Source organism: Amblyraja radiata, chromosome 1 (genome assembly GCF_010909765.2).
Source record: "Amblyraja radiata isolate CabotCenter1 chromosome 1, sAmbRad1.1.pri, whole genome shotgun sequence".
Classification (NCBI taxonomy): Eukaryota; Metazoa; Chordata; class Chondrichthyes; order Rajiformes; family Rajidae; genus Amblyraja; species Amblyraja radiata.
In genome coordinates, this window is record NC_045956.1 from 83,893,016 (window position 1) to 83,905,946 (window position 12,931).

General features: G+C 45.8%; 1 protein-coding gene across 2 annotated transcripts in view; it reads right to left on the reverse strand.

Annotated features, from left to right (window-relative positions):
• Positions 1 to 12,931, reverse strand: part of fam184b (family with sequence similarity 184 member B) — a 232,613-nt gene that overhangs the window by 16,693 nt on the left and 202,989 nt on the right. For both annotated transcript variants that reach the window (XM_033026050.1, XM_033026059.1), the window contains exons 9-12: positions 8,358 to 8,508; positions 5,961 to 6,164; positions 2,906 to 3,087; positions 2,137 to 2,280 (exon numbers count right to left, since the gene is read on the reverse strand). In XM_033026050.1, the coding sequence (XP_032881941.1) occupies positions 2,137 to 2,280; positions 2,906 to 3,087; positions 5,961 to 6,164; positions 8,358 to 8,508 (681 nt within the window). The remainder of the gene's footprint in view (positions 1 to 2,136; positions 2,281 to 2,905; positions 3,088 to 5,960; positions 6,165 to 8,357; positions 8,509 to 12,931) is intronic.

The following is a 12,931-nucleotide window of genomic DNA, read 5'->3' on the forward strand; positions in this document are numbered from 1 at the left end:
GGGGGGGGGGGGTGGAAGGAGGGGGTTAAACTTTTAAGAAGCCAGAGATACACGGCTGTGAAGCTCGGCGGACATTAACATTACCGGTCGGTTATCCTTGGTTCTGAAAACTATGTTTTTTTCCCCAATGAGCCAATGAAATTCACCGGTCAGCTCCGGCGAGAACCTACGACCTCCTGGCAACCTACTACCACTGCACCTATGGCACGAGAATTCTCACTACTCTCCATGGCGGCCTCATTCTGGTCGCTGCCAATTTTTCAGCATGTTGAAAAATTAGCGGCGACCAGAATGAAGCCGCGACTAGTTCTGAGAATGCGGGAACTACTCACGACCATGAAGGCGACTCCCCGGCAACCACCCGCGAACATGTGGTGACCATGTGGCGACCGCATAGTCTCCTGTAGTCGCCTAAGTGATCTAAGTGAATGGCTGTGGTTGTCTGCATGGATTTTAACAAGACATTTGATAAAGTCCCCTGTAGTAGGCTGATCCAGAAGATTAAGATGCACAGCATTAACTGTGATTTAGTTGTATGGTGGAAGGACGATATTGAGACTGGAGGTCTGAGATCAGTGGGGATCTGTGTTGAGACCTCTGCTGTTAGTGATAAATGTAAATGACTTAGATGTCATTTAGATCTAAGACTTAGATGTAAATGTTGACAGTTTAGGTAATAAGTTTGCAGATAACATCAACATCATTAGGGTCGCAGACTGCCGAAGGCGGTCAAAGTATATAATGGAATATAAGTCAGCTACAGAAATGGGTGGAGAAATGGCGCTTGGAGTTTAATCCAAGTTTAATTCCACACGAATGCAGGGAAAATATACAATGCTTTGACCCTTAATAGCATTGATGTACCAAGGGATCATGGGGTCCAAGTCCATTACTCCTTGAAAATGGCAACACGTATAAATAGTGATAAAGAAGGCACGTGGTCTGCTTGCCTTTATAGATTTGGGCATTGAGTATAAGGGTCAGGATGTCGTGATGTTCTATAGGACGGTGGTCCAGCCGCATGCCGTTCTGGTCACCCCAATACAGGAACCATGTGGAGGCTTTGGAAAGGGTGCTGAAGAGGTTTACTAGATTGCCTGGATTAGGGGATATTAACTATAGGGCGAGGTTGGACAAACTTGGATTATTTTCTCTGGAACAGCGATGGCTGTGGGGTGACATGATAAATTATGAGAGGCATAAATAGGTTAGACAGTCAATCTTTTTCCCAGGATGGAAAAATTAAATACTAGAGGGCATTACTTTAAGGTGAGAGGGGCAAGTTTCTTATTACAATGAGGGTGGTGAGTGCCTGGAGCGTGCTGCCGGGGGGTGGCATAGGCACACGGATATGTAGGGAATGGAGGGATATAGATTGTGTGCAGGCAGATAAGAGTTGGTTTTGGCATCATGTTCAGTACAGATATTCTGTTTGAAGAGCCTGTTTGTGTGCTCTATTATTCTTTGTTCTTTGTTCTAATCAGCGTGTCTTTGGGCTATGGGGAAAAACCAGAACACCAGAGAGGAGACAACACGCCACAGAAAGTGCAAACTCCACACAGAAGACTGGTGGTCTGAAAGAAACCCAGACTATTGGAGCTGTGAAACGGTTGAGCTTCCTGCAGCTCCACTGTGCCACATTACCTCCTTGGACATTTTTCAGGATCTGAGCATCAATGGCAAGATTGGCTTTTATTGATCCTGGCAGTGAGCTACTCTGAGTGGCTTGTTAGGTCATTTCAGAGAGCAATTAAATAAGAGTCAGTTGTATTGGTTGGTCAGAAGCCAGGATGGTCATCATAACTAAAATTTGTAAATACTGAATATAATTTCCACAGCTGCTCTGGTGGGATATGAACTCAGGACTTTGGATTGTGAGGCTAGGCACCTTACCACCACCGCTGCCTCTTAATTTATTTTAGAGCTGTCCCATCTGTTTCCAGAAATTAACAAAATATTGTTGGAATTCATAAACTATTGTTGGTTTTGGCATCATAAGACTGACAATGGAAATTTGAGGCCATGAACATTTTTTATTTTGTTGCTCTTAGCATTTGAATAATTATCTTGAACAAGCCCGGTTTCTTGTTTCATTCCAGCTTTCTTTAAAAAAAAAAAGGGAAATAGAACACTTACTCAGTTTCCAAGGAAACTATTTTTGCTTGGAGACGGGTTTGGGAGCTGCTGAAATCAGACACAATGCCTTGGATTTCTTTCAAGTGATTTTGTTTCAGCAAGACTTCCTTCTCATGGTCTGCCTTAAGCTCTTCTTCCAGTGATCTATATCATGGAAAATAGAAAGTGGGTAATATTGCAGCACTGTTGAGCAAGAACAACATTAATGTTTTCATAAGGAGATCTTTTGTCAAGTGATTATTCTTATAAAAAACCCAGATTTTTTTTAATGCACATTCAGAAGCATTCATGTTTCTTGTTGGAGTTAACAGCCAAGTCCATGACTGTGACATAACCAGATATCAATGTTTTTTCAGCTATTTTGAGAGCCGGTCTTTTTTTGTCTCTCCAGGTCCACCGGGTGGTACCAGCAATGGCTGCCTCGCCAACAGTCTGTCTGTCCCTTCCTTCTTTGTTGTTTGTTTGTATGTGTTCTTCATATCTTCAAAATACATTACCTTGGGCAAGACCCTGATGCACGACATTTACGATGAGCTAGTTCTTACCAGTGAACTTGGTAAAGGCAAGTTTGGATAAGCCGCACTGATCATCAGTGAACATTTACAACATGGCACAGTCAGTAAGCTTTGACTTCAGTCCTCAAGTCCAAATCATTCATAGACATCAGAAAGAAATGAGGCCCAGAGTAGACCCGTATGGAACACACCATTAAATCTGAGCCACATCCCTTTACTTCCTCTAACAAAACATATCTTCAAAAGCTACTAACCTGTAATGTGTCTTGTTAATTCTCTGCTGAATGGCTTCCTGATTCTTCAATTCAAGTTCCTTGTTGAGCAGTTCCACACTTTCGTTAAGCAGTGTCCTTTCTTTCCGTAGCTCAGACATTTCACTCTGCAACTCTAACAGAGTCTCTCTCAGTGTTTTAAGCTGATTCTGGTAATTGTCCTCCTTAAAAAAAGGTTTACATTGTTCAATTTTTGCTTCCACACTCACTTGTAACACAAGTCAGGATTACTCCAGCAACTGTGGTGGAGTGTGGACTGTGGTGGAGTGAGCCGAAGGGCCTGTTTCCTAAACTAAAAACAGCTGTACCTCTAAACTAAAGATTTGGTGTCCAAGAACTCATGAGGTGCAGCCTGAAAAGCAGCAGAAGCACCAAAAGGCTGGGGGAAAGATGATGACTACAGGACAATGTTCTTGTTCAGCATCTGCAGCCTCGTCTCCAGCAGAGGCAGCAACTGCCTGCACAGAATATAAAGGGCTTCCCGGTAAAGAGATGCTTCTTATTTGGAGCCAGTGAAATCATGGTTCCCAAAGTAATCTAAGTGACCCTATGTCATGCTCCAATGCTTACCAACAACACTGAAGGAATAGGAGGAACTGAGTTGATACTGAAGCGGAATCTCCGGATTGCCCGCAATGCTCAGGCAAGGGGACGTTGGAACACATCCTGAGCTGCTGCCCAAAGGCTCTTGGGCAGGGCCGGTACACCTGGCGTCACGACCAGGTTCTTAAACCCATTGCAGAAGCCATCAGCATGGGAATCAGCAGCTGCAGACGAGCACAGCCCCACCACCCAGATGATCACCTTCGTGAAGGCCGGAGTGCAGCTGCCAAGAACCACAGCAGCCAGGAATCGGTCAGGAATCCTGGCAACTGCGCAGGACTGGCAGCTTTCCGTAGACCTGGTGAAACAGCTGAAGTTCACACAGCACATTGCCTCAACCACCCTGAGGTCAGACATCCTCCTGGTCTCAGAGGCGACCAAAAACATCGTCTTGTTGGAACTGACAGTGCCGTGGGAGGACCGTCGGGAGGAGGCCCATGAGAGGAAGATAACCAAGTACGAAGAGCTGGTCATAGACTGCCGTAAGCAGGGCTGGAAGGCAAGGTGTATGCCCATCGAGGTTGGCTGCAGAGGTTTTGCAGGGCAATCGCTCTACAAAGCCTTGAGTGCACTGGGCATAAACGTAATGGAGAGGAGAAGAGCCATCAAGAACATCACAGAGGCAGCGGAGGAGGCCTCAAGATGACTCTGGATCAGGAGAGGAGGTCCATGGGGAAGAGCGAATGCCATCTGAACACGTCGTGGTCTGATGAACCACGACTGGGTCGCCTGGGCGAGGGTGTCTGATGTTGAAGGACCCGAAATACGCTATGAACCCAGATTACATCACTGATGATGTGTTCAGGAGCATCAATAGATGTTTTTTTAATCTATCCCTCATGTTGTTTTGCAGGTCTTTGATTATAAGGTTCACTGTACCTTGATACATGTGATAATAACGAACCATTGAGGGAGACTTCATAGCCAAGGAATTTTGGTGCCAACAATGCCCTGAGAGATGGATCCTGGGCAACAGGACTCCCTGGATCATGGAATCCAGGTTCATGATTATAAGACAATAATGAATGAGTGAATCTCTTATCCAATTACTGGGATGTCTTGCGATAGCATTTTTCAATCTCTGGCATCTTCAATGCTTCTGAGGACACAGGATTTCCTTGTGTGTTGCTTGCCTGGGTGGTGTCTCTCCCTGCTGGAGGAGACCATTAGGGCCACGATCCTACCAGGCTCTTAGTCTGCTGGCCCCAGCAGGATGTCTGGCCGATGGGGCTTCCCAGCTGGCATTCATGTCACTGCTGAGAATGACCAGGTCTCTTTCATTGAAACTATGTCTTTATCTCTACCCGTTAGTGAATATCAGATATATTTAAATGAAATTAAACTTTCCTCTGCGATGTCAGTTAGTCAAAGGCTGGCAAGGCATTGCTGGGAGATTTTTTTGCCATTCTGTTGAACCCTCCTTGAGTCCAAATGGTCTTAGAGGAATCGTGGCTCCTTTGATGCAGGGTCCTGTGTGTCTGAATATAATAATCATAACCTAGCCCTTTAGACCCCAATGGCACAGTTACTGGACTGACATTGGGCTAGAAATGTTCAATTTTACAGAACCACAGCATTTACTTCCATTTAAGTAACCCCTTAGTCCCACTGTACCTCACCCCTTCCAGCTCCCATTTACCCCACCATCTCTCTCCCCCCCCCCAACTTTGCTGCATTCCTCTCCTTGTCCACTCATCTCCCATTCCCGTCCCCCATTTTATCCTCTCCTTTTCCACTCAAATAATCACCTTCCAATCCCATCCCTTCCTTCAGCTTTACAATTCATTACCTCTGCTTTCCTTATCTGACACCCTTTTGTCTACTTTTCACCTAAAAAACATTTGGACAAGCACACAGATGGGATAAGTTTAGAGGGATATTTGTCCAAATGCAGCCAAGTGCGACTAGTGTAGATAGGGCATGTTGGTCGCCATGGGCAAATTGGACCAACTGGCATGTTTTCACGCTGTATGACTAAGACTTTGCCTCCATCACAGTGAGGATGTGCTTGGTGAACTCACTGTGGTGGATGTTTAATTTGTGTTTATTGTATGTTTTGTTATTATTGATTCTGTGTATGACTGCAGGCAACATAATTTCGTTCAGACCGAAAGGTCTGAATGACAATAAAGGATCTATCTATCTATCTATCTATCTATCTATCTATCTATCCATCTATCTATCTATCTATCTATCCATGACTCTAGCCTTTGTCACTTACGCCACTCATCAAATTCCCTACACCTGCATCCACCTATCACTTGCCAAGTGTCCCACCCCACCTCAAATCAATCTACGGAAGGTTCCCGACCCAGAAGATCACCTGTCCATTCCTTCCACAGATACTGCCTGACCCACTGAGTTCATCCGCACTCTGTGTTTTGCTCAAGATTCCAGCATCTGCAGTTTCTTGTGTCTCCCTTACCACAATTACCTGCTGTTGATTTCTCTCCCCACTACTGAGGACCTGTTGTTTCAGGATCTCAAGCTGAGATTCAAGATCCTGATTTAGTGATGTGACATACTGAACATTCTGCAGGAGAGTTTCCTTTTCTTCATTCAATTGGGACTGAAGTAACTGGACTGCAGCTTGGGAATTGGTCACTTGTTGTTCAAAGTTCTTCTTTGTGTCTGCAAGCTGAAATAAATAGAGGATTAAAATTGAAAGCTTTAACGCCTTGACTTTACCTCATTTCATTTTTCAAACAACCATTAAAATAAAAATCGTCTTTCTCAGGATCAGTTTTTAAATTTCAGCATTTAGTATCTATTCCCAATTGGTAAAGGAAAAGTAATGATGGTCCATCAAATGCACTTAAACAAGTGCAGGTCTTTTGTTGAAGGTACTCCCAGGGTGGATATACTTCTAGGTCAAGGAGGTGTGTTACTTGGAGCGGATCCTGCAAAGGTTTCTATTCCCTGTTAATATGCAAAGGAGCACTCAACCGCCTCAGTTCAATTGTTACAAAGATTTAGGAGTTTTTTTTTTCCAGTCTCTAACATTTTATCTACTTAAGATATTCTTAAGTAGATAAAATGTTAGAGACTGGAAAGAAGAGAATTCTTAAGTATCTTTAACACGATTTCAACCTTCCTGACACGAGGTTTGAGCAACTTTTCTCTTTGCTGGTTACCAAAATGGAAGGAGAAGCAGCCGTATAAAATGCGTGGGCTCAAGGTGAGCTCACAGGGATCCCTCCTCTCCCACCGAGCACTCAGGCCTTGGATAACGTACCCTCTCTTTTCAATAGCAGGTGATGCAGAAGCTGTGCATTTTCAGGGGATATCGTCATTGTTACATTTCCTCCTGTGATTTGACATTCTTGCAGGAATGTTCATCTATACAGTGAGCTTCCTTGACCCACTCCTCCCAGGATGATATTAAAATATTAACATTCTACTGTGGCTCATAACTAACCTGTCTCTCAGAGCAGACCAACCAGCTTCTCTATACCTGATTATTTGTCAACCGCCAGCTCCTACCTTGTGCCTATGTCTGGTGGGGGTCTTGGGGAAGGGGTGTTTACTCATGTGACCAAGGATATAGAGAGTAGCCTGAGCCTCATAGTGACACAGTCTTCCTGGCCCCTTCTTCCATTTGCCCAAAGTCCCAAACCATGTGGCAACCATCTCGGGACTAAATGCACCACTGTACCTATTCAATATTTTCACAGCCATGAATTTAAATGATAAGAGAATTCAGCTGATAATTGCTTTTGACAGGCAAAACTCCTTCATGCAAGTGCAATCTCATAAAACACTCCACTGCCCATTGCCCCGTCTTGGTTCTTCTTCTTGGTTCTTGGTTACTTGGTCCTCCAAAATATTCCAACTGGAATTTAAACTGGAGGTGGTGAAGGGAGGGATTAAGCCAGAAAGGGTTATTGGGAAGAAAGTGCTACTTTAAATTTAGTTGCATCTGGTTGGGTAACTATAGTTTGGTGGAGATTATTCCATGCTTTAATTGTGCGTGGGAAGAACGAATTGCTGTATACATCTGTCTTTGTAGCTGGGATCACAAATTGGATCGAATGCCCTCGTCTGCTCCTAATTGGTTTGGGGTTGGTGTAGGTCTTGTGATCTATGTCTAGCTGACCATTTAACATTTTGTAAAAACAGGTCAAACGGTGAGCTTCACGTCTGTCTTGGAGAGGGTTCCACCCCAGAGAATTCAGAAGTTTGGTGACACTCGCTTCTCTCTCATGGGTGTTAGTAACAAATCGAGCGGCCTGTCTTTGGACACGTTCGATGGATGAAATGTTTTTATCTGTGTATGGGTCCCAAGCTGCAACTGCGTAGTCCAAATGAGGTCTAACGAGGGTGAAATACAGCTTCTCCTTGACAGAAGCTGAACAATGATGAAAGTTGCGCCTCAGGAAGTTTAGGACACCTGTTGCTTTCACTGTTGCACGATGAGTCTGACCATTCCAACGCAGATCATTCTGCAATTTGATGCCAAGATACTTGGTTTGTTTGGATTCTTCAAGGGTGACATCTATGTTGTAGGATGTGACGCCTGGATTCCTCTTTCTGGTGACACGCATGGTTTCACATTTGGAAGGGTTGAACTGCATGCCCCATTGTTGTGACCACTCGACCATAGTATCGAGATCCTTTTGGAGAGCATCTTCATCATCAGTTGACTTAATTGGACGGTACAGCAAACAATCACCAGCGAATAGTCTGGTCGTACTTGCGACTTTTTCATGGATGTCATTTATTTATGTCCTTTATGTAAAGCAAAATTGGTGTGGGCCAAGTACTGTGCCCTGGGGTGTACCATTCAACACTGGATGCCAATTGGAGTGTTTACCTCTGCTCAAGTGCTTACCTCTGCTTCAAGTGTTCCTGTTGCAGCTTGCCACCTTTGCTGCAGGGTTTCCATTTCTTGCTCTTTCTCCTGCTGCAGCTGAGCCATAGCCGACTGCATGCCACTTGCACGTTCTCTCTTCAGCCTTTCCTGCAGCTTCTCATTCTCACATCTGACAAAGACATTAAAAGGACAACTTTCAGTTGTTTTAATCCAGAGCCAAACTGATCTGAAGTTCTGAAAAACTGAGTCTTTTAAGACACAAACAAGCTGAGATCAGAGTGAGACTCCAAAGGGATTGGCATCAGTTTCTTATTTTGCAAGTTTGCTTTTTTTTTCCAAAATGGTGTGTGCATGCATCCATGCTAATTGGCATACTGAGCTAGGTCTCATTTTCCTGCATTTGGCCCACAGCACTGCCCATATATTTGTCCAAACGTCTTTTAAAAGTTGCAATTATATCCGCTTCAGTAGCTTCTTCTGGCAGCTTATTCCAGATAGGGACTATCTCGAGTGAAAAAGGTGCCCCTGAAGTCCTTCTTAAACTTCTCCCCTTCAACCTAACCCTGGGATTAAAAAATCCTTTCCCTTGGGGGGAAAAAGATGCGTGTGTTCACTTTATCTGTGCTCCTCGTGATCTTGTACATCTCACAAAGGTCGCTGTTCAGCCTCCCACGCTTCAAAGTCCCATCCTATCCAACATCTCTCTATATTGCAAGCCCAGGTAATATCCTGATGACTCTCTGTTTTACCCTTCTAACTTAATGGCTTTCTTCTGTAGCAGAACAGCAAGTTCTCCAAGTGTGGTCTCTCTGCACATGGTCCACTTCCCTCCATCCCTGCAGAGTCATGTGCCTAGCTTAAAGCCTCTTAACCAAATCACTATCATATCTGCTTGCACGACTACCCCTGGTCATGCATTTCAAGCACCCTCCACTCTCTGTGTAAAAACCTTGGCCTGCGCATCCCCTTTAAACATTATCCTTCTCACCTTAAAGCTATGCCCTCAAGTGTTTGACATTTTCACTATGACTGTCTACCATATCTATGTCTCTCATAATGTTATAAACTACCAGGTCTCTCCTCAGATTTTGATGCTCCAGAGAAGACAATTTGTCTTTCTACCTCTCTTTATAGCTGAGACCCTCTAACCCAAGCATCATTCTAATAAACCTTTTCTGTACTTTTCTAAAGCCTCCACATTCTTCCTGTAATGGGGCAACCAATATAGCACACAATTTTCCAAATGTAGTCTTACCGAAGTTTTATAAGGCTGCAACATGACTGCCTGATTCTTAAACTCAATGCCCCAACCGATGAGAGCAAGCACACTGGATGTCCTCTGTACCATCCTGTCCACTTGTGTTGCTATTTGAAAAGTAACTGCTTCAGTTCTCATACGGTCTGATGGACGGACATGACGTGTATCCACCACTTTCTGGAGTTTTATGCAGTTGATAATGTCCAATGGAGTGATGCAAATGCTAGGGATCCAAAGACCCTCCTGTCAAGCCTTTGATCTTATGAAGGATAGAGGCAACAATACAATACAATACAATTTTATTTGTCATTTGAACCTCATTGAGGTTCAAATGAAATGTTGTTTCTACAGTCATACGCACAAGAAAAAGACCCAAGACACAACACAATTTACACAGACATCCATCACAGTGAATCTCCTCCTCGCTGTGATGGAAGGCAAAAACGTATCTCTCCCCTGCACTCCCCATTCCCCTCCCGATGTCAGAGTCAAAGCCCCCGGCGGGCGACGGCAATTGTCCCGCGGCCATTTACGCCGCACCGGGTGATGCAAGGCCGCACTCCGGGTCTTGGTGTTGGAGCCCCCGGCGGGCGCTAGCAAAGTCCCGCAGTCATTCCAAGCCGCGCGGGGCGGTGATGTAAGGCCCCGCTCCAGGTACTCTTCAACCCTGCAACTCGGGCGGGAGAAGTCGCCGTTGCGGAAGCCCCGAAAAGCGGTCTCCCAGCAGGGACCCGCGGGCTCCCGGTATTACTGTCTACCAGACCTGCGGTTGGAGCCTCCGAATCTCCGGGGTCAGGTCGCAGCAGCACGCCACCACCGCTCCTCCCGCTCTGAACTCGGCCAGCTCCACGATGGTGAGTAAAGTCCGCAGCTCCGCGACTGGAGCCCTAGGTCGTTCCTGCTGGAGGCCGCTCCACGTTGCTCAGCCCCAACGACAACGGAGACCCGACAAGGAAAAGGTCGGGTTCTCCGTGCAGGCAAAAGATTTTAAAAGTTCCCCCCCCCCCCCCACACACACACACACACACATACCCCGTCAAAAAAAATAAAAACTACATTGAGACAAGACAAAAAATAATAAAAAGACAGACGGACTGCAGAGGCCGCTGCGACGTGAGTCCCCAAATCATAACTTTGAACCAGTCTTAAACCCTGAAGCACATGATCAACAGAAGGCCACTGATAGGGTCATCCTTAGATGTAAAAGGTATGGTGCAGCACGCTGCTCACAGACACGCCTGCTGCCAGCATAACGGGGTATAATGGGGGGTTGTTGGTAACCTTCCAACAATCCCCAGCTTTTGTCTGACAGAGCATTAGAAACCTTTCCCTCCCTGTGAGGGAACTGGAAACGTGTTCCAGCAGACAGATCAATTGCTGCATTGAATAGCAGGCAAAGGGATTTGCACCGCAGCACTTTAATTTCCCCACTGCCACCTTGTACAGCAGTTATTGAGGGCACACAGTGACGTAGGAGCAGCACTGTGGCACAGCGGTAGACCTGCTGCCTGTACAGCACTGTGGCACAGCGGTAGAGCTGCTGCCTGTACAGCACTGAACTTCGATTCAGGTTACGGGTAATGTCTGTACCGAGTCTGTACGTTCACACTCTGACAGTGTGGGTTTTCTCCGGGTGCTCCGATTTCCTCCCACACTCCAAAGACGTACAGGTTTGTAGGTTAATTGGCTTCGGAAAAAGTGCAAATTGTCCCTAGTGTGTAGGATAGTGTTAGCGTACGTGGTGATCGTGGGTCAGCGCCGACATGAATACAGAACAAATCAGTGTGTGCATATACCATTGTATAAATATATACACACATGAATAAATAAAACAGATAAAGTGCAAATAAACTGATAATGGGCTATTATTGTTCAGAGTTTTGTTTGAGTTGAGTTCAATAGCCTGATGGCTGTAGGGAAGCAGCTGTTTCTGATCCTGGACGTTGCAGTCTTCAGGCTCCTGTACCTTCTACCTGAAGGTAGCGGGGAGATGAGTGTGTGGCCAGGATGATGTGGGTCCTTGATGATGCTGCCAGCCTTTTTGAGGCAGCGACTGCGATAGATCCCCTCGATGGTAGGGAGGTCAGAGCCGATGATGGACTGGGCAGTGTTTACTACTTTTTGTAGTCTTTTCCGCTCCTGGGCGCTCAGGTTGCCGAACCAAGCCACGATGCAACCGGTCAGCATGCTCTCTACTGTGCACCTGTAGAAGTTAGAGAGAGTCCTCCTTGACAAACCGACTCTCCGTAATCTTCTCAGGAAGTAGAGGCGCTGATGAGCTTTCTTTATAATAGCGTCAGTGTTCTCGGACCAGGAAAGATCTTCAGAGATGTGCACGCCCAGGAATTTGTAGCTCTTGACCTTTTCCACCATCGACCCGTTGATATAAACGGGACTGTGGGTCCCCATCCTACCCATTCCAAAGTCCCCAATCAGTTCCTTGGTTTTGCTGGTGTTGAGGGCCAGGTTATTGTGCTGGCACCATTTGGTCAGTCGGTCGATCTCACTTCTATACACTGACTCATCCCCATCAGTGATACGTCCCACAACAGTGGTGTAGTCAGTGAACTTGATGATGGAGTTCTCACTATGACCAGCTACACAGTCATGAGTATAGAGTGAGTACAGCAGGGGGCTGAGTACGCAGCCTTGAGGTGCTCCCGTGCTGATTGTTATCGAGGCTGACACTTTCCCACCAATTAGAACAGTCTGTGGTCTGTAAATGAGGAAGTCGAGGATCCATTTGCAGAGGGATGCGCAGAAACCCAGTTCTGAGAGTTTGATAACCAGCTTGGAGGGGACAATTGTATTAAATGCTGAGCTGTGATCGATGAATAACAGCCTGACATATGCATTTTTATTGTCCAAGTGGTCCAGAGCGGAGTGGAGAGCCAGCCAGATCGCATCCACCGTTGATCTGTTGTGGCGGTAAGCGAACTGCAGTTGGTCCAGGTTTTTCTCGAGGTAGGAGTTGATTTGCATCATGATCAACCTCTCAAAGCACTTCATCACCACAGATGTTAGTGCCACTGGTCAATAGTCATTCAGGCACGTCACCTTGCTCTTCTTGGGCACCGGTATTATTGATGCCCTTTTAAAGCAGGCCGGAAACTCGGACCTCAGAAGTGAGAGGTTAAAAATGTCCGTAAAAACTCCAGCCAATTGGTCCGCACAGGTTTTTAGAACACGACCCGGTATACCATCAGGTCCAGGCGCTTTTCGAGGCTTCACCCCTCTGAAGGATTTTCTGACGCAGGCCTCAGTGACTGTGACTGAAATACCATCACAGCGAATGGGGGGATCGAGAAGGCACATCAGTGTTCTCCCTATAAAA